We start from the raw sequence: 20,645 nt of genomic DNA, 5'->3' as shown, positions 1-20,645 counted from the left end.
TGGTGGCCAAGAAATGGCTGGAATGATGGTACAGTAATTCTAATCATTTTGATTTTCACACTCATCGTTAAAAATGATTGGCATTAACATCATTGCAGCCATTTCTTGGTTGCCACATTTGATTTCACAACATTTTTTCACCCTGAGGGCTGCACACATTTTTTACAGCTTGGCTGTCTTTTTATTGTATATATTCTCAGATTTGAATACTGGAAAACAACCAGAAGAGTCAAGAACGAGATGCCTCAGAAGATTAATAGCACTTACAATAGCTGTACTTTACATTCTATGTATTAATGAAATACATCAGTAGTGCTACTCTACTTGCTTAGCACTGTAGCTAAATTTGGTTGGTTTTTGCTAGTGGTGACTCATGGTCACTGTTGAGTTGTGTTTGAGGTGTCTTTCTAAGCACCAAGTATGAGGATTGTGTTGCATTTACTAGCCTGAGAAGACACCATAGATAAACCTACTGTGGCACAAATGAATTGTTGGAGAGTGATCCTTAAGCACCAACAGTCAAAGAATTAATTCACCACAACTTCCACAACTGAAGTGTCTTTTACTGAGAACACTAGTACTGTAACTTGACAGCAAGAGTATAGTGTAGTTGTAATACCAGGTTATAATAGTGAATAATGATCTAAGCCATGATCACGTACAGGTTAAATGCTCCCATGAATCTCACTGGTTGTTACAGCAAAACAGCTAATGTAGAAGTAATTTGTCTGTTGTTCAACAGCAGACAAATTATATCTGTAGAATTTACATTAGCCCTGGCACAGATACCATGGCCACTTATGGTCAACTGCTTCATCATAACTAACATTTGATTACCATCACACTGAATTGTGATGCACTAGGTTACCACATAAACAAAAGATTAAAATAATCACAACAGGCTTGATAACTATATCGTGCTGATTATATAGTTAATAGCTACTACATAATGGTTTTAGTTAATATATATATCTGGTGCTGTAATACCAAAACAACCCTACGTATTTAAGTCACATTATTTGACCAGAGCTTATTGAAATTGGGATGTGATTTTTTTATTAATGTTATTTCCTTTTGCTTTTCTTTATTTTTCTCTGGCGTTATTAGTTTTGGGCCTTAAATTCAATGGCACATTCATGAGTATCTCACTTATAGCTTTTTATTATAATATTGAGCCAAGCAAACGCGTACACCTCACAACACTATACAGCTTTCAATAAAAATAAGAACAGCAATATATATATAGTTGTATTTATATGCTTATGGCTATATAACACTGCCATGGACCTTGATGTAGAATACTAGTATATGGCTACTGCTGAATTCACTGTATATACAAATCTTCACTATCCAAAAAGCTACCTGTCTAGTGACAGTCATGCATGGGTATACAGCTCTCTGGAGAATGATATGGTAGAGCTACTGAGGGGGTTCAGATGTTTTAGGCAGCTGCGTACCAATTATTACACATGCTCTACAGAGCAGTTTAGAGCATTGAAACTTTATGTGGGAGTAGGATGAAAGCATTCTTTTATCTTTGTAGTTAGTTTACTTGTTAAACAAACTTTCTGTCAATTGCATAATCAATTTCTGAGAAGTGGTGTGGATGAAGAATGCTAGGATTAAAATTGTTAGTCTTTGTGTATACCCTTTGTCAGTTGTCCACGCTTAAACCTTTCTGTGTTTCAGTTGGCAAATCAGATATAAAATAAATATATTTATTCAAGTTCATGGTTCACAGGCTTAGTAAAGCTCCCTGCATGTCTCCAGTGGGATAGTAGTAAGAAATAAATAAATAGCTACAGACAATTTAAACTACTCTAATAAAACACTCTTGAACAGTGAGACCTGACATGACTTGTGGACACTGCACACTTCACATTATGTCACTGGTAAAATATTTGTCAAAATAACATAATACAGGCCTACACAAATGCATATACTGTAAGTCCAACAGTTTAATAACAGGTAGGGTTGCATGGATAGGCACAATCCACTACTTTAGATTTCACAGTGGAATTGTTGGTTAGCCAAGCATAAAATGTATCCCTCATTGTCTGTCCACCAACCATAAACTTGGACCAGGGTGTTATAGTCAGTGACTGACAGTGAATCTGACAAGAATCAATATAAACTCCATTGGATATTGAACTGATAGCTGGAGCAGCAGCATTAAGGAATTCCTACAACACAACATGAGTAGTACATAATTATAAAGAGATATCATACAGTATGATAGCACTGTACATTAGGGATCATGGAGGTTTGCACATTCTCACAAAAACAATTCACCAGAAACCAACCTTACAATATCTTCACAGCACCTTGGCAGTATTGGTGAGGTATAACCAAGCCTTCAGTGTGATCCAAAAAGTTTCAATAAGTTGCTATGCAATTTTTTTGTTTAAAGGAGTTTTCTGCTGAATGACTGAGTAACTGACTGATTACTACTGCCTTCAGACAAGCATAACAGCTAAGGATACAGGATTGATTTATTCACAGTTAGACATCGCTTCAGTCTGACAGGTGCCTACTGACATACTGCAGTATGGACTTACTTTTGTCCTCCTCCTGTCCTATTTCTTTTTGCTGACAGCACAAGGTGTCAGATCATGGTAACACATTGTGGCGTCCCTGTGGCATTGCTGACTAGCTATCACGGTTATTGTCTGTATTTTCTGTAATGACTGGATTAATTGCGGAGATGCTTCTTGTACTGTCCTTCATGTGTAACAGGCTGAACATAGCTGAAAATGAAGAGTGATAATGATACAGGGATTATATGTCCACTAGTATAGGTGACCTCCTTGTTTCATTACGTTTTATTTCTATGATCTCTAATTCAACTTAAAGTTTCTGGTACTTGTCATACTAACAACATACATTTCCATAATTTTCAAACTCTTTCATTTGATCATCACTGCAATTTGGTGCATGACAGGTAAGTTGTAAAATGTGAGCAAGCTGCCAAGTGTCGTAACGAGCATTGAGGAGAAATATCGGTGTCTTGATGTATGGGTAGGTGTACTGTAGTAATTGGTAGCAATTGATGTAACAGCATTCTGAACATCACTGCACAATTAATTACTTGTGCCATGAAACACTTCCACTCTTCAGTTGGATTTGCAGCAATACAATCCTGATTGACTGCATCCTTACATTTCTGCATGTTAAACACTAAAGATACACCACTATGTTACACATTCTGATAACTGACAACCTCTTACCATACTGGTAAAGACCTCTGATGTGCATCTTCCCATCAACATTTGGAGCATCAAGAAAAAAACTGTCAGTATAGTATGGTTCTGAACAAAGTACATATAGTTGTTTACCCTGCATCTGCAATGGCATGTACAGGAATGTGAATGGGAACTTTTGATCGGACATAGTCAGCATGAAGGTAAGTAGCCAGACCGCCAGCTGAAAAATAAATGAAAACACATTACATATGAACATCAGCTGAAATGACAGCCAAACTACACGTTGGGTATTTTGGCAAGGAAATTCAGACCAAACATTTTGTAGCAAAGTGTGTCACATTGAGTTTGAGTGTTACACAGCACTGTACTTTCACTCATAGTACCTTCATGCCTCGTCCATACCACTTCTTGCAAAGCCGGTTCCACTTTCAAGACTTGTGGTAAGCTAGGCGTGTTACCAACACAGCCTTGAAACCTAGCGTAGCACCGCTAGGTGTTTGAAACTTCTAAGATACTTTGTTGTTTTTTCCAGCAACCGTTCATGTTTTGCTCTGATATTCCCTCTGGTTCTCTCTGTTAAATGGTAAGGAAAAGGCTTATCACAGTTAATATATTAGCAAAGAAAGTTATGGGGTTTGGGCCATTTTTTCACTTTCAATTTCATTTTGTTTTGTGTATAACTTCCTTAAGGGTTGGTACCATCCTAGTTCATTGTGGCAAAGTTTCATAGTCGTTGGTTACAAAATTCTGTCATTATGATCATTTCAAGCCATGCTGTGTTGCTATTCCTATGCCACTATTTAATTCACTGTGATACTCAGCGTTTATAGTTTCTGCAGAAAATATGTCACTCTGAAAATTAATGTATTCACACACACACACACATGCATGCACGCACGCACGCACGCACGCACGCACGCACGCACGCACGCACGCACGCACGCACGCACGCACACACACACGGACTACTGATAACAACATTGACATATATGTTACATGTATGGTCTAAAGCAACTCAAATTAAAGCTTTAAACATGTACGTACGTATATGGTACCTGAACAGCCAGTTAAAATGACATGCTCAATCTTATCTCCACCAGCTGCCAAGATAGCATCCATTACCACCTCAAGTATCTTAGCACCTCTGAAGTACAATGTAGTACCCTTCCAATTAACTGGATTTTCCCTACAATGTATAATATAGTTTATGAACAATAGTTTTATATGCTTTGCAAGGCTCAGTATTAATAGTTGTGTGAAGTTTATAAACAAGACATGCATGGCTGCTACTTATATTAAATTTTCTTGTTAACAAACATTGCATCTGTATATTATACCACGTATGGCTGTGACTAAGAACGATCAAGCTGTCGATTACAACTGCTAGTGCTCAGACCACATAAAGGAAAGCACAGCATCTTACATTCAGCCTACATGGTATTGTCACCACGGATCACCTGTGTGGTTGGTAATTCACTCACTAAAATGGTTCACTCACTAAATGTTTCTCTGCCCTCTACACATTGTCACTATATTAGTTTTCATTGTGTGTGACAAGCAGTGCAGGGATGGTTTTAGAAAATTTTGCTGACTGCTTTTCAATTTCAAGGGCAACTGCTTTATTCATGCAAGGTCATAGCTAGCCATGCATGGTGAATCTTTTCTAATGCTAATCCGAAAAAGATGGTGAGTTTCACTCTGAGGCATATGGTTCTGAACTACAGCCTATATATATATATATATATATATATATATAGTCTAGCTAGATATGAGTGGAATCACCCTATCTTGCTATTTACAGTTTACAGAAGGCTAAAAGCTAATTATTTTAGCAGCACTTATTGTAATAATAATAATAATAAATATTTTGTAACAAATGGAATTTATTTCAGGGATGTATCCAGGAATTTTCCAAGGCGATTTCCAGATTTGGTAGTGAGGTATAGGTGCATGGTGTGCCCCTAGCCATTAACAGACTTTGAACATTAATTCAAAATTAACTAGATCCATGATTTCATGGGTATAGTATAAACTATTTTCAATACATGCTTTGTTCCTTTTATGCTAATTATGGCTGGTCAAATGTTGTAGTGATTTATCAACTTAAATAAAAATTTAATATTTAACTGTTAACTTATGTTTTTTATACCCATTTAAAAATTGCACTCTAATGACTGTTCTATTAGAATAGTTAGAATGCTCTATTAGAACAGCTCTATTAAAGTATCTTGATCTTCATAAAGGTATACCCTTAATAAGCATTCAATGTAAGTTTCCTAATTTACTGTACATAGCTATACTACCCTATCCAGTTCCCATTTACTCTGTACATTTGTGCTCTGTCACACTAAGATAGTTTGCATGGTGTTTCTGCTGAGTTAAAAAGAATTCAGAGGGGGTTTCCGGAGCCCCAGGAAACCCCCTGAGTATTCCCTTGTATTTATAAGCTTTATATTTAACAATAGGCATTGTCTTCAGCAATAAGTTAATTTTGCCCTCAGAGTACTTGTATGTTGACTGTTCTATTAAGGTATATTGATGTTAGTTATAATTTGTCAATTTTACCTGGTTTCCGGAAGTGGCATGGCATTGAACCTATTGTGAAGTTACAAGTATCTACCAAGCGTAAGCACTTCAATAAGTTTGCGGCGTATACTGTAAATATGCTGCTCAAGGAAAGTGTTGATGGGAAAAATAAATGTCTCAATATGGTTTCATTGCATGGAGAAGGAATTTAAGAAGGAAGAAGACTAGCCTGACTGAAGGTAAACGGAAAGACAAGGTGCAGAGGGCACACACTTGTCGGAACCCCAAAAGGCACATCCCACTGGTGAGTTTGTAGTGGTGGTGCAAAATGGTGGCCATGTGCTGGTTAATTTTGCCTCCAGCCTTTCGACTGTGGTCAGGCAGGCAAGGCAGGCAGGCAGGATGGCAGACAGATTAAGGGGTAGTCGCTACCAATATCCCTGTAGAGCCATCTGCAACCAGAATCAAAGTTTTTGATCGACAAAAAATATATCTTGGTTGCTTGTTTTCGCCTGAAAAGGGCCTTGATTGCTTGACAATTTAACACACATTTTCGTAAATTCAAATTTTGCTTTCGAGCTAGCTTGATTGCCACTTTTGAGGACTACCAATAGTCCTGTAGAACCATCTGTGACCAGGATCAAAATCAAACCAAGCAATCAAGGGTTGCACTTAATCAAGCGATCAAGAAGTGACTACCTTTTGCAAGATTAAAATTCAAGTTTTGGTGGAGATTTTTAAAATTCTATATCTGGCCACCTGTAAGTGACTGTCCTTGTTTTTGATGCTGTATTTGATGTTAGATGGACTGATATATTCCATAAAGGTGATTTTCATTGCATATGATGTTTCTAGGATGGTTATTAAAGGTGGTGTTTTAGTCGGCACGTGGGGGATCCCTACTTAAACAGTACTGCTGTACTGTTTGATGACTTCGAAATTTTATGTAACTTTGGTATAATGTTATATATAGCTTTAAAAGGGTTGTGGTGATTTTGCTGGCAATAATGTATGCCAAAAGTATAATGGGTATATAAAAATAACAAAATCAACTAAGCTAGAAGTCAGACAGCCCCTGGGTGACCACCCATATGTCTAAGAGTAACAAATTTAAATATACTATATTAACATCCTATAAATCACAAGCCACTATAGATAGATGCTAACTGTACCCACAAATAACCATTTAAAAAAAATGATAATGGTATTATTAGCATTAGTATACTTTTGTTGTTGCACAAATAGATGCATGCAAATTACACTTTGTGACATAATGTACTTTCTGCACTAGTAATAGTGATGGCTTGTGCCTAATTTGTATAATTGTTTTATTAACTTATGTGTAATTGCTCTATAATAGTTAGTGTCCTTTCATGATTAGACAATATCATTACATAAATTGTTAGGTACCTATACATTATTATCTTCAAATTTACTACTATGAATAATGCCTTGTGTCCACTCAGTGTAGGCTATGAATCATAGACCAGCATGTGTTATAAACCAGGCAATTTCCAGAACCATGTAACTGTTTAGTGCACTGTTATGTTGTAAGCGTAATTCTATAATCCTTAACATCCGTTATCAAAGACAGAACAGGTATTTTACAGCCAACATGGACGGATCTATGGATGAGACAGACTTGTTTATTGTGATGTGAATTAAGTGTTGCCATTTTCCATGACTGAAGAAGGAGGTAATACTCATCCTCACTGCTACAGAATGTTACTACACTGACAATGGCTGAACTACTACAATAGTTTTACAGATCTGCAATCAAATGTGACAACACTTGTAAAGGGGTAGCAGTAGCGGATCTAGAAATTTTCAGAGGGGTTTCAGGTTGAAGAAGTTTTCAATAACTGTCAGGGGAAAATCTAGACTTTTTGAAATTCCACTCTAGAATTGCAATTTCAGCCTAGCTTTAAGTTGAAGACTGAAAAAAAAGGTCACTCCTGCTGTTGAGTGACGTAATGCTGATTCAAAGGCAAAAGTATGAAGTTTGACCAGTAGAAAAAGTCCTAATATAATACACTATGTATAACTCTTGGCGATGTTATCACCCACACGATAGCGAATCGGATCATAAATAAATTTTGGACACGCACTGTTTTCAGAGGGAGTTTCAGCTGAAACCATTGCAACCCCCTATATTCTTCACTGGGTAGCTGGCTTGGTGAGGTGATGCAATTTAGGAGGATGCCACGATAGTCGTGACATACGACATGTCATGACATAAAGCTTCATGATAATTATGATATGACATAGGCTTCTTTATGTCGTGACATGAATATCTCCTAATAATGCACACTTTCCATTCATTTTGATCAAATTTGATGCAATAAATATGAGAAAATTGACAAATAAGTATGAGCAATGTTGGTTGTTGATGTCATAGTTAATATTGCTGATGTTTAAGTTGATATTTTTGCATATAGTTCTACAAGTAATAGCTTCAGTTGTAAAACTTTAATTCTGTCATGATATATGACATGTCGTGACATACTTATGTCATGACATACGACATGTCATGACATAAACCTCTATACATGTGACATAAAAATTTCTATGTCGTGGCATCCCTAATGCAATTATGTGTGACCTTGTTTACTACACTGCAGCTTAGCACTTGTACTTGGATATTAAACTGTCAGCCAACACTAGTATGTACAATGACGTCTTTGCTATGTTGACAAAACTGTTGTTGTGTTTAATTCAAAACTGGGTACACACAACCAAAAAGCTGAAATTTGGTGTATGTATAAACATTATAGCCACTTGGCAAGTTGCATAGTTTATGATATTAGGGCATGCAAGTACAATGCTATCACCCATTGTTCCAAAGTGGTTGATAATAATGTATGTGCGGTCTTGATACATGTTGGTGGTTGATAATCTCAGTCATTCTAATGCACATAGCTTAGGGCTATTAACAGACATCACTGCATATAGAAAGGCAGAGATGATATTAGGTTTCCATACAGATTATAGCTCATGAGAGAATGAAACCTGGTCGATAATTTAATGTCATTGCAAAACCTCAACAGCCAGCAGCACCCTTGACGTCATTCACAGACTGTATAGTGAAGAAGGTAAACAAACAACGAGTGTTAATCTCAGTCTTGATGCATATAAATGTTGTTCAACCTTATTTGGTGATGTTTAACATTACTTGGGGAATACTGATGCAAACAGGCAAGCAAGCAAACAAACAAATAAACAACAAGTGTTAGGCCATCATTATTATATTGCTTGTTTCCCGTCACCCAATAAGGCAAAAACTGATACGGGTGGGAGGTAATTATTGATTATTAATTATACACTTAACTCTTGTTATTTTAGTGTCTGACTGCTCTATTAGAGTAACATGATCTTGAAGGCTTGCAGGACTGTACACCCCAGCATGCAACCTGTTGAATAAGAATGGAGGGATTTTCACCCTTCTGCTATGTTCATATTCACAGCTAGTGTATTTACCGTAGAAACTTGGTAACTCTGTGTCATGAAACAGTACATTTACGTGTTCTATAATCAAAATTTGGTGTGGGTACCTAAAAATTGATGAGGGTGGTACATGACAGGAAACAAGAAATTTAATAAGGCCACTCCGAATGAGACTATAGTTTCCTGTCCTGATGTTTTCATTATTTGGTGCGGGCGGGAGGCTTATTATCATTATTCACTATTGAAGGTATGATTGCTCTATTAGAGTATCTCGATCTTGAGAGGATTTCAAAGTCATGAAAATGGTTTCTTTGCAAGCTAGCAACCACCAGAACCGTTCATTTTTAGGTTTCAATGTGTTTTTTAGCAATGCAAAATAAATAGCTCTATAAGAAGTTTCCAGAAAGCAGCACAGGAAGTGGTTTGGGAAAAAATAATGACATGCAATGCGGGTACCCAGATGTGATGTGGACGGAGGACAGGGAAACTACAGTCTCATTTGGAGTGGCCTAATGATGGCCTTAGTCTGTTGATGCTTAACCTTACTTGGTGACGCAACTTACACGTAGCCAGCAAACGATGCACCATCACAATATCCTATAAACACCATCGACCAGCCACAGAATTCAGGATTAATAGTGCAGTCATCTGATAGGAGGCCAGAAAATGTTATGAAAGGAGGCCAGTCCTTTGAAGACCCAAATATTCCCTTGCTCCTCTTTACACAGTCATCTTCATCATAGCACCACCCTCCACCTTCAAGATGAAGTATCCATTTGTTGGGCGAGCTAGTTCCTAGAAACGAATGTCTTATTTAGTACCACTGAACTACGTAGCTAATAATCATGCAGTGTAGCTGTATACTGCTAGATCTCACCGGTGTGGATATAGTACCCCGGCGGGGACCCATCTAAACAGACCGCACCCTGTATATTGAAACTAGATTATGGGCGTGGTTATTAGCTACATAGTGTGGTCACCTTTGATGTCGCGTCCGTAAGAAGGACTTTCTTCATAATGGCTGCATCAGTACGTGGCGAGAAAATCACGAAACTGATCACCAGTACCGTAATGATCTTCATTTTCCAAAGTAATGAATGACAACGCTCGGGATTTTCACTGTATACCAATGCCTTACCAATAGGATTGATTGAACTGTAGTAACACATTACAGGTAGACTTATACCGGTACTATGTTTGATTGTGGGTCTTTATTATTACGTGACGTGACGTGACGTGACGTGACCCTGTTGTATTTATTTATTTATTTATTATTATGCTTTACACTTACAGTTGTGTGTGCATGCGACTCCGTCGTGGCTTTTTAATAATCTATTGACCGAGGTGGTGATGTCAAGCTTGAGAACAAGTCTCACCAAAACGTTCAGTTATTTATAGGCACTATCCTATTATGCTTTAGTCACCTATTAGCTATACTAGCTATGTGCTGCAGCAGCCTATAGTACTCAAATATTTAACCTATCATTAGCTAGATGCTCCAACTTTTTGCCTCAACTACTTCCAAAACAATTTTACACTTTATATTATGGATTACAATATGGATTACAATATAACTTGTGGCTTGGGAGCAACTGTTTGAAGTTAACCATTCAAAAGTACTATAGTTACCGTGTTATGCACTTGACTGCTTTATTAGAATTACTGACCAGGCTACAGATCACTTTTGTGTGTTGTAGGAAAGTAGTGGTATAGGTGATCTTTAAAAAGATGGCAAGGGCTTTACTCTAGCATATAAATACATGTATGTATATAAAGATTTATTCATTTCCATGCATTTTCCATTTATGGTTTCCATTTCTATACTAGTCCTACAAGCAGTGTCATGATCACATGGCATCTTTATAGTTGTAGTTATAGCCATACATGGTGGCTTTTATTAAAATCAAACATGTAGGTGGAAGATCGAGAGATCATAAATAACTACAGGCACCTATTGTGCTGGCATGTACGTATAACGCTAGCATAGTGGGTATATAAATTGTTATTGGATGTCATTGAAAATATCAACATTGCTGCTACTCTAGTCTCACATAGCCATACAAAGGCCACACAGGTCCCAAAGATAGCTAAAGTGTACTCAATGACCTCACTAAGACCATTTCATTATAGTGGCTACATTTTTACCTCCAGCTTTAAGATCTTATTTGTAAATAATAGCTACATTCCAAATATGTATTTCACGACTTTTTAAACTAATAGGTCAGCCCTAAAAGGCTATATAGATACTTAAGGTCACCTTCTTATGAGACTGCATTTTTCTTTGATATACACTACAGTGTATTACACTGCATTTGCATAGACAAAGCATAGATAAATATAACCAATAGTTTTTGTATCACACACAGACTAACTGATTAATGGTGTAGGTGACTTGATTGAAGTGTGCAGCAAAAACTATGTTGCCAGAATTGTAGGGGTGTGGAACAGAAAACTGTCCCCTGGAAGCAATACCTGATAAAACTGTTGGTCCACCACTGCCTGTCAGTTGGTCCTCCATAAGTCTAATCCTTAAAAGCTCAAGCATGTATTATACATACTCAAGTGGCAGACAAGGTGGCCCACCAAAATCCAACACTGCATTATCATGATATATTGTTCCAGTAAAACATTTTACTGTATTCCCAAGCTCCTCTTGCAGTGACGATTCCAGAAGGGTAGGATGAATCACTGTTGAAATACATGAAGGGACAAATCTACGGGTGGCTGAAGTAATTTCATTAGTCGTATGAGAAAAAATACAGTCTGATTTATCCCAGAGGATACGTAGATGAAAGGTGGCCCCAATCAGCCTTAGAACAGTGATAAACACGAGAATGGATGGTGAAATAAAACAGACTAACATAATCACTAATATATGAACACTGAATGATAAAAGGTAGGAGCGAAGTAGTTCCAGTATAACATCACCATGTAGCTACATGTCAGAAAATTAATAAGTTGAGATATACAGCATTGAAGTCTTTAATAACAGTTCCAGCTGAAGATGTATATGAGTAGAGGATTGCCAGGACTAATATATATTCACAAACATCACATCACAATTAAATGGGTTTTATCCTTATGATTATCTAACAATACATCTGATGCTGAAATAAGCCTAAGAGAGAACTAATAATGCCAATAAACAAAATTAATAACTCTACAGTGCACAGCATGTTAATGTGGTAGTATTTATCAAATAAACAAGAGTCTTTGGCTATAGCTAGTTTCAACACTCTGTAGCTGCCCACATGTCTCATTCTATCATAGTGAACAGCTGTCACATATACTCAGGTGGACAAATGGAGTCAGCAAGCTAGGTCATCTGACAGGTGAGTCTCAGTCAAACAAACAAACAAAAGACAGTAAAACTTAGAAGTTTGTAAAACTCTTCAAATGCTTGTTTGAGTGAACTCACACTGGAGTGCAAGTTCCACACAATGGAACTAAGCCTTGGGATTCTTCTAGAAGAGGCTCACCACATGCATTGTAAAATCAGAGAAATAAAACAAAAGGGTATTACAAAAAGTCCAGTAAATGTAATAAAAACAATAATTAAACAAAAAGGTGCTACCAAAAAGTCCAGAAAATGTTTTTAGAAAATAAATATATAAAACAAAAAGGTGATACAAAAAAGTCCAGAAAATGTAAGAAAAAAAAGTAGAACTAAAAACTAAAAGTGATACAGGAGTCTGTGTTTGTGGTGTGTGTGTGTGTGTGCATGCGTGCGTGCGTGCGTGCGTGCGTGTGTGTGTGTGTGTGTAACAGCCACGGTGTATCATTAAAACTGCATATAGAATTATACATTATTGCAGCCTTTTTTGACCACCACAAATGATTTCACAACTTTTTTCACCCCAGGCTTTTGAGGATCACATCCTTTTCTACAGCTTAGTTCAAGTTAGCTTTTTTGCACAGATATAACATCAGTATACAGAGCAATCAACAGTCAATTTACTAATAGAACGGCCATTAAATTACATAACAAATTGCATGTTTCTTAATTGGGATCAACCATTTAGTTAGCCTGTTGAGTAATTTGATCTTGATATTGTTGTAGTTGATTTCAGAATATATAGGATATTGTAAAGCAGCATGGATAAACAGAAGAGATCATTGGGAGTTAGATTTTGAAATAGAAGCCTTACATAACAATCTTACATACTTTTTATTTATTAAGGCTTTTGCAGTACAAGTGCTGAAGGTCTGTACAGGACACCAGCCTGTTTAAAGTTGTTACCAAGCTATGTTAAGTTTGTTTGAAAAGGACTTTTCAAAAGGTGGAGAAAGGAGAAAAAAATCCATGACAGGACTTGGGCAGCCTTGAACCTGCAGCCATCCGATTAACGCTCGAACACTTACAGGAGTCTACCAGGTGGTTCTTGATATGCTATACAAAGCAAATTATAGCAATGTTTCTAGCTATATAATTTATTTTCAAACATGGTGAAAGATGGTGGCTATGCATGGTACAGTTGAACTTCACCCACTAATAGGATTGTTCTCATAGTATCCTGACATTAGGCTGAAACTAACTAAAGGTAAAGATATTGATAGGGAGTATCATGTGATCCCTTAATTCTATTACATGATGTATATACTACAATGATACCTGAGTTAAGTATTGTCTGCATTAATTATGAAATTCAACTAAAGACAGATTACACTGATACATATTATACATATAAATCAGACAGTCAAGCACTACTGTGTCAGTGTGTCTACATGCACTAAGAGACTAAGAGTCAATCTGGATGTCCACCATGATGTATTTGAAAGTGTACACTTCACCACGATCATCCTCTGAGTAGATATCCAAGTAGAGTCCATTATTTGCTTGCAGTTCTGAAGTGTAGTGACCTGAGGTAGTGTAGCTGCCTTCATAGGCAGTAGCAGTTATACAGCCACCCCATTTCTGCTTTGTACTGAAGAAAAGGTCAAACTCTTGTGGGACTGTATTATTTACATGTATTTTTGGTCCATTGGAATAGGCTTTACGGCGAGTAAGTGTTTCCCCAGGTGTGCCTTCAAGATGAAAACATGGTTCATGGTAATAAGGGTAGTCATAGTTGCTCTTATCAGCAATAATAAACCCAATGGCCTTTTGTCCATCAGATAGAAGGACAACAAAGTCTGAATCATTTTCATTGGCAAAGGCTGTGTCAATACCCAACTTTACTTCTGCAAACACATGGCCACCATCTGAGACATGCCCTTTAGGATACAATTGAATAGAAAGTAACCGTTGAAATCGTGACTGTAAGTGGCACTGGAGTAATTTGTCAGCTAGTAATCCACAGTTTGGTGCAATGCTCCCATGTGTAGCCAAATATTCAGCTGAATAGTATCGTTTCTGTAAAAACAATTCTGTGATAATGGCCAGGGCTTATTAGCTATACTGTAAATATATACAACATTAGCATACATAATCCCTACAAAACACAAACAACAGTTATATACTTGATGTATTTACAAAATACATACATACATTATGTAGTTATACTCACATAAGCTTCAGCAGAACTTGCAAGGAGTAGTGTGAAGCACACCAAAAGTTGAACTGGCCATGGACTTGAGATTGCCATTTGAAGAGGTTTTCACTTGTTCCTACACACTTTAGTTGTGTTTGCTTGTGAATGCTGAGTTAGTTGAGCTCTTTTTATATTGACAAGAAGCTATAAGAAAACAGCATGAGAATCATGTAAAAGCATTTTCCTTAAACAAGTCACAGGAAACAGGTAGTGTTGGGTGAGTTATGTTGACATAATAAAGAAACTGGTGAACTAGACTTCAGCCAGCTGTTTTCTTGCTCCATAAAGCTTAGAAGCTACAATATGTACCGTCAGCAGTATCTGAAATATTATAATTACTGTTTGAAAATCTATAGCTATTAATATTTTGGTGCTAGCTATGTGCAGAGTGCTGGAAGTAACAATAGATTATTCCCTCAGCTAAATTTGTTTGGTGATTGGAACTATAATAGTATAAGCTAGTAAATCTGACTAAATCATGCATGTGGGTGGCAGTATGGACACTGGTAAAAAAACAAATATAAATGGTAAATGCTCCCTCATAGTCTACACAAGCACAATTATGTATTATGCACAATATAATAATTGCACAATAGTTTGTTAAGGGAAATTAAACAGTATAACAAAAAATATTAATGAAACTATAGGAGATAGCTATACTGACAATTATGGCTACAATATAATATTATGTCTCTTCTGTGTATTCCTTGCAGTTAGCTAATGGATGTATCATATAACATACTAGCACAAAAATCTTCACAACAATAATATCATTATAAGTACTACAGATCAGTTGTGATTTTGCAAAGACAATTTAGGAGGATAAAGTGTGTAGGGCGGGTGTATAAGAAATGCTGTTGAGTGGTGTGCAGGATCTTAAATGCATCGGCTTGTATTCATACTCAACTTTTAAATTAAATGTGTACATGCTGAGTTTCCTTTACTACTGCAATGCAAGCATATGTACACCATATGAAGCTAGGAACTGTATAAAACCCACAGCTGTTTCCTTAAACTAGAAAGCCATACATGTACAAGCACTCAGCTATTACTAATAATAGCAATCTAAGAATAGTTTATCCCATATTTAGATGCAAGTACTGTGGTCAAGCTTACACTTGCAGGCACTACACAAGGGTTGCCTGTATTTAGCCTGTAATACTATAAATATTAGTAATGATCTGACATTGTGGTCAACATGAGTTGGTGCATGACTAAAGAATGCCTGAGCAAATCCAGTGTTCTGAGTGTATGCAACAAACTAAGACACAACATGTGGCAGTTGCTTACATTGTATATTACTCTGAATGTGGTAGGCTACAATGTAGGTATGATCCATGTATACAGCTTGATGATACATGCATAAACCATATAATCTTGACAGAATTAAGGTACCGTATAGATCATCTCTCTCTTACAGTGAAATATGCATGCAGAACTGAATGAAGCATTGTTGTAGACAATAGCTATAAGGCTGTGTAATAGTAGCAAAACTTGTATCATCGATAAATGAAAAACATTTTATCTTGATAATCGATACTATCTCAACAAAAGTAATTCCCCAACTAGTTTGACACTTTTACACAAGCCTAATGGTAACCTGACTGCTGTTGACTCGATACACAGTAGATTGCAGACATAATATATATGCTATTATCTTGATAGTGAAATCATTATCTTTATCTCCATAAGTCATGCATCACAATAATCTTTTATCTAAATTATCTCCCAGCCCAAGTAAACATGAAGTGTTACTCATTTATTTTCATCATGTCAGTTCAAATTATGTGGTTTAGAGGCTTAATTTGATATTATCTCAACCATAATTGACCCTACTCATAAACTTCTAACTGCAGTCATTGCATGCATGCTTTTTAAGGATATCAGGTGAAACGCTAACTTGAAAAATACATCACTAAATGGAAAACAGAAAGATAAAATTCAATCTGAATTTCATTACCATGCTACACATATAATGGCCACCCCACCTAAAAGACCACCTCCGAAAGATCAAACTGTAACAGCAGACAACGCACCCCTAGGTACAAAACATGACTATTAGCTAAGGGATGCTCCACCGTCTTATTTTTATGTCATGAAATATCATGAAATATGGTATTTTTGTGGTGCCAAGTGAAATAATATTATAAGCTTAATCATTTATATGTATATATAATTGCACAATTTCTTCCTCACCAACAAACACAAACTGATGACTTAAGAGTGATGAGGAAGAGATATTGTAAACACATAAGGAAAGCTGACACAGAAAAGGTGAATGAGTATAGATTCATGTGCATTTTCATTATAGCGATGAAATATGTTATGATGCCATAGTTTTCCTGGATACTAGTTGGTCATGAAATGCTCTAATTGAGTGCTATGCACTTGACAGTGTCATGAAATTACTTAATATATATCATTATTATAACAGTGCTGGGTGTTCTGGCAAATCATTATTGCTGGTACAATATTAATTGCATAATTTGAACAATTTATCATGTCAACAAATTAAAACTACATGCACAATGTACGAGGCAAAGCCAAGCACTCTATTTCCATTGTGAGGTAATATTAATCCAGAATACCATAGCCAGCCATCTTATCATAAATTTATCTGATAATCATAAATAGGCAACAGAAGTTCAAGAAAACCAAACAACCTGCAATGCCCAGCAACCATTGCATTGCTATGGAATCTATGCCATTATCTAGAGTCTATTACTAAGCAACCACATTGTTGTTATGCATCTATCACTATATTGGACATGTGCTTCCAGTACACAGTTTTGTCAAAGGACCTTGACAATGTTTTCAAATGTAATACAAGCTACTAGCTAATTCTGTTGGCTAATTGCTTGACATATTTCAAAACTAATATGTGAAGGTGTTATTGTGTAGCAGCAAGGAAGGGTTCCAATGATATTATAGTGTATAAATGATGGTAGCTATGTGGAAAAATCCCTACTTTGCATGGCATTGAAAAAATGATGGTAGCTAACATGCCAATGTTCACATGGCTACCATCATTTGTATCTCTTGTTTCACTACTACTGCGTACATTTCATAGCTGGGCCCCTAAAACTTATTTTCTAGTGATTAGAAGTCATACTTCGAAGAGTATACTTGGACAATATGTTAGTTACTGTCCAGACAATATCTACCATATTGTCCAGTAAGGTGTTAAATACCAATATGCAATGTTGACAATCAAAATAATATTATAGTGCCAGCATAATGTGTTTATGGAAGCTATACAATACATCAAAGTGCCCACAGTCATATAAGCCAGTTACACCACAGCATACGTAGAATATCTTAATTATTAACACTGCAGGTGGGTCCTCGGTTTTGCCTCAGACTTGTGACAATGACTATATTATATGATATTCTACTGCTACTGTGATATAACTATAATTTAATTCCACTAGTATACATGCACACGTACTTGATATTGTCACTAGATTAATATACGTTGTACGTATGTCACAGTTACGAAATGAAGTTACCATTTCACTGTGTGCTACTTCATGGCGAGGAAAATGAGTAGTGCAGAAAATGGAAACGGAAATTGAAACAGAAAGTTTCAAAGCACAGTACTTTACTGTATGGGGCTGGATGAAGCCTTGACTATAGTATAGTGTATTGATGCATGCACATCAATAACATTTCCTCATACGCTAAATGTACTGATGACTTAAACATAATGAGGAAGAGACTTTGCATATAAACATATTACAAGAATAAGGAAAGCTGACATTGCAAGTGATACATAAATGAGTAACTAGACTAATCACACTTACACATTAGATCCATTATCTATTACATCCATTATCTTCTAAGTTGTGTACAGATTGGAAGAAGTGGTGCAAAGTTATGACCAATTTCAAAAATTGCAAGTGTGATTTTCTGTCATGCCTGCACTATAAACTAGGTACTTAAGAATCAGTGTGCAGATAGGCTGATCATTGTAGCACAGACTTTTTGTGATTAAGGAGATATAACAAACATGATCAAGATAGAGCACTGCTTGAAGGTTCTTAGTTTACTAATTTGTTAAGCTGCTTTACTGTAGTTGTACCCAGTTATACTGATAGTAAAATGTCAGTAACTTTAAGTATATGGAACATAATTGTTTTACTAAGTTTTAAACTCTCAGTAAACATCAGTGAATGCAGGTTTACTGAAAAGCTACTAAAATTCCAAACAATTAACTGTTCCATATACTGGGGGTATACCACTCTAGTAAACTAAGAAACTTCAAGCAGTGAGTGTACTTACTCTGATCATTGAGAAGCAAAAAAATGTACTCAAAAGGTAGTCACCTATCTTTTCAACTGACTATTCAAAGATTTGAATCTGGGTGCCTTTACTTCTGGTCATTTATATATGCCTGGGATGACTATTTAGCTATATTTCCAGATTGCTAATTAGGTTTGTTAATAGCCTTATTCAAATAACGGGAAATAATGAAAATGTTTCCAACGTCATAGTGATTTCGTTATTCAACACTAATCCAGACAAGAGTGCATATATTTAGCATACTATGCTAATTTCACACTTCTTGATGCATCTTTTCAGGAATGGATATGATGAAACAAAACCAGAATCAGACTTTGACACATTCCGACACTAATATAATACTGAATAATAGGCAATCCAGGCAGTCTGGCTGTCAATGGATGTCAAGGCAGTCTGCTACATACTACTGTCAGAAATGTCCATAACCAAGAAATGACTTATCAGGATTATCCATTCCACCATATTTCTTGCCAACTCAACGATCCACCAGACACCACCACAGTCATCACTTTATCCAACCCAGTACACGGTCTGGTTATTACCAGCATTCTTTCTTTCAAAGAACAATCAAAGATTGGAACAGTTTGCCAGTATCTGTCATAGATCAGAAAACATAGATACATTTACTAGTTACTTATTGTCTATCTAATTGTTTGCTGTATATTTTATGTGTATGTGTGATTTCTTTGGGGTGTTGATCGCCCCCTGAGTGCATCGGCAATTGCCGTCTGCCCAGTAACAATAAATAAATAAATAATATGCTAAAGTAACTGTTTTAAATACTATTATTGCTGTTGGTTTGTACTATACAGTTTAGTGGGTGAAGGCGAAAGTCACTACAGAACATTCATGGTCTCTCCCCCTTGGGCTATAATACTGTTTTATTACCTAGCAACCAAGTGGTAGTTATTATTAGTACAATAAGCAAGCCACCAAACAGGTAAACAGAACCTTTATGCTTCCTCTTTGTGCTCATCTAACCTAAAATTCATTATTGTCAATAGACTACTTGCCATGTGACTAATTTGGGTAGTCTGAACAATGATGGTACTTGGATGAGTAGAAGTCCGGATATGGGAGGTTCCACAGTCGGTAATGAGCTTGTTGAGTAATTTGATCTTGAAAATGTTGTAAGGCTAAGCAGTTGATTTCAAATACATTGTATAGCAATGTTTCACAAGGCTAGGAATTAGGTATGTAGAAGCCTCACATGACAATATTGTATATACTACAAAGCAAATCTACAAGCTATATATTTTCATAGATGGCGGCTATGCATGGTATAGTTAAATTTCACTACAGACAATATACAAATTTAAAGTGAAGTGTTGCTATAAATTATGAATGGAAGTTCAGGTATAGCTGGTGGTACATATATATCACAGCTTTTATAATACTTACGGATCAAGAAAAACTGTTATACGTAGCTGGCTGAAGTCTAGGTCACTAGTTTCAGTATAATTTAGTCTTTAAGGAAGCCACTTTATTATGTCAACATAGCTCACCCAATGTATTCTCACACTACCTGTTTCCTGTGAATTGTTTAAGGAAAATTCTTTTACATAATTCTCATGTTGTTTTCATATAGCTTCTTGTCAATATAAAAAGAGCTCAACCGACTTGGCATTCACAAGCAAAC

The 20,645-nt window shown here is 36.3% G+C and overlaps 2 protein-coding genes across 3 annotated transcripts; both read right to left on the bottom strand.

The window, feature by feature from the left end:
* Positions 1 to 1,875: 1,875 nt before the first annotated feature.
* Positions 1,876 to 10,369, bottom strand: LOC136240895 (uncharacterized). Of its 2 annotated transcripts, XM_066031961.1 has the most exons (9): positions 10,154 to 10,369; positions 10,051 to 10,099; positions 9,737 to 9,968; positions 4,259 to 4,389; positions 3,336 to 3,423; positions 3,228 to 3,289; positions 3,089 to 3,177; positions 2,884 to 3,027; positions 1,876 to 2,183 (listed from the first exon to the last, which is right to left on the bottom strand). In XM_066031961.1, the coding sequence occupies exons 1-9, from the start codon at positions 10,340 to 10,342 to the stop codon at positions 1,959 to 1,961; spliced, it is 1,209 nt and encodes a 402-aa protein (XP_065888033.1). In that variant the 5' UTR covers positions 10,343 to 10,369; the 3' UTR covers positions 1,876 to 1,958. The 2 variants fall into 2 exon arrangements, with proteins under 2 accessions (XP_065888033.1, XP_065888034.1); XM_066031962.1 differs by lacking the exon at positions 10,051 to 10,099.
* A 3,442-nt stretch (positions 10,370 to 13,811) lies between these two features.
* Positions 13,812 to 14,796, bottom strand: LOC136240904 (uncharacterized). The gene is made up of 2 exons (XM_066031969.1): positions 14,681 to 14,796; positions 13,812 to 14,526 (listed from the first exon to the last, which is right to left on the bottom strand). Exons 1-2 carry the CDS (start codon positions 14,756 to 14,758, stop codon positions 13,912 to 13,914), a joined length of 693 nt encoding a protein of 230 aa, XP_065888041.1. The 5' UTR covers positions 14,759 to 14,796; the 3' UTR covers positions 13,812 to 13,911.
* Between the last annotated feature and the right edge of the window lie 5,849 nt (positions 14,797 to 20,645).

This window comes from Dysidea avara, chromosome 12, assembly GCF_963678975.1.
Source record: "Dysidea avara chromosome 12, odDysAvar1.4, whole genome shotgun sequence".
In the NCBI taxonomy this organism is placed as follows: Eukaryota; Metazoa; Porifera; class Demospongiae; order Dictyoceratida; family Dysideidae; genus Dysidea; species Dysidea avara.
The sequence above is the reverse complement of the archived record's forward strand: the minus strand, read 5'-3'. Positions and strand labels throughout refer to the sequence as shown.

Excerpts from the sequence above, each read along its gene's own strand:
- LOC136240904 (XM_066031969.1), bottom strand. The coding sequence starts at position 14,758 with ATGGCAATCTCAAGTCCATGGCCAGTTCAACTTTTGGTGTGCTTCACA. Across the intron at positions 14,527-14,680 it reads CAAGTTCTGCTGAAGCTTAT|AAACGATACTATTCAGCTGA; the intron begins GTGAGTATAACT and ends TTGTTTTTACAG.
- LOC136240895 (XM_066031961.1), bottom strand. The coding sequence starts at position 10,342 with ATGTGTTACTACAGTTCAATCAATCCTATTGGTAAGGCATTGGTATAC. Across the intron at positions 10,100-10,153 it reads TTACGGACGCGACATCAAAG|GGTGCGGTCTGTTTAGATGG; the intron begins GTGACCACACTA and ends TTCAATATACAG. Across the intron at positions 3,028-3,088 it reads GGAAGTGTTTCATGGCACAA|TACACCTACCCATACATCAA; the intron begins GTAATTAATTGT and ends CAATTACTACAG.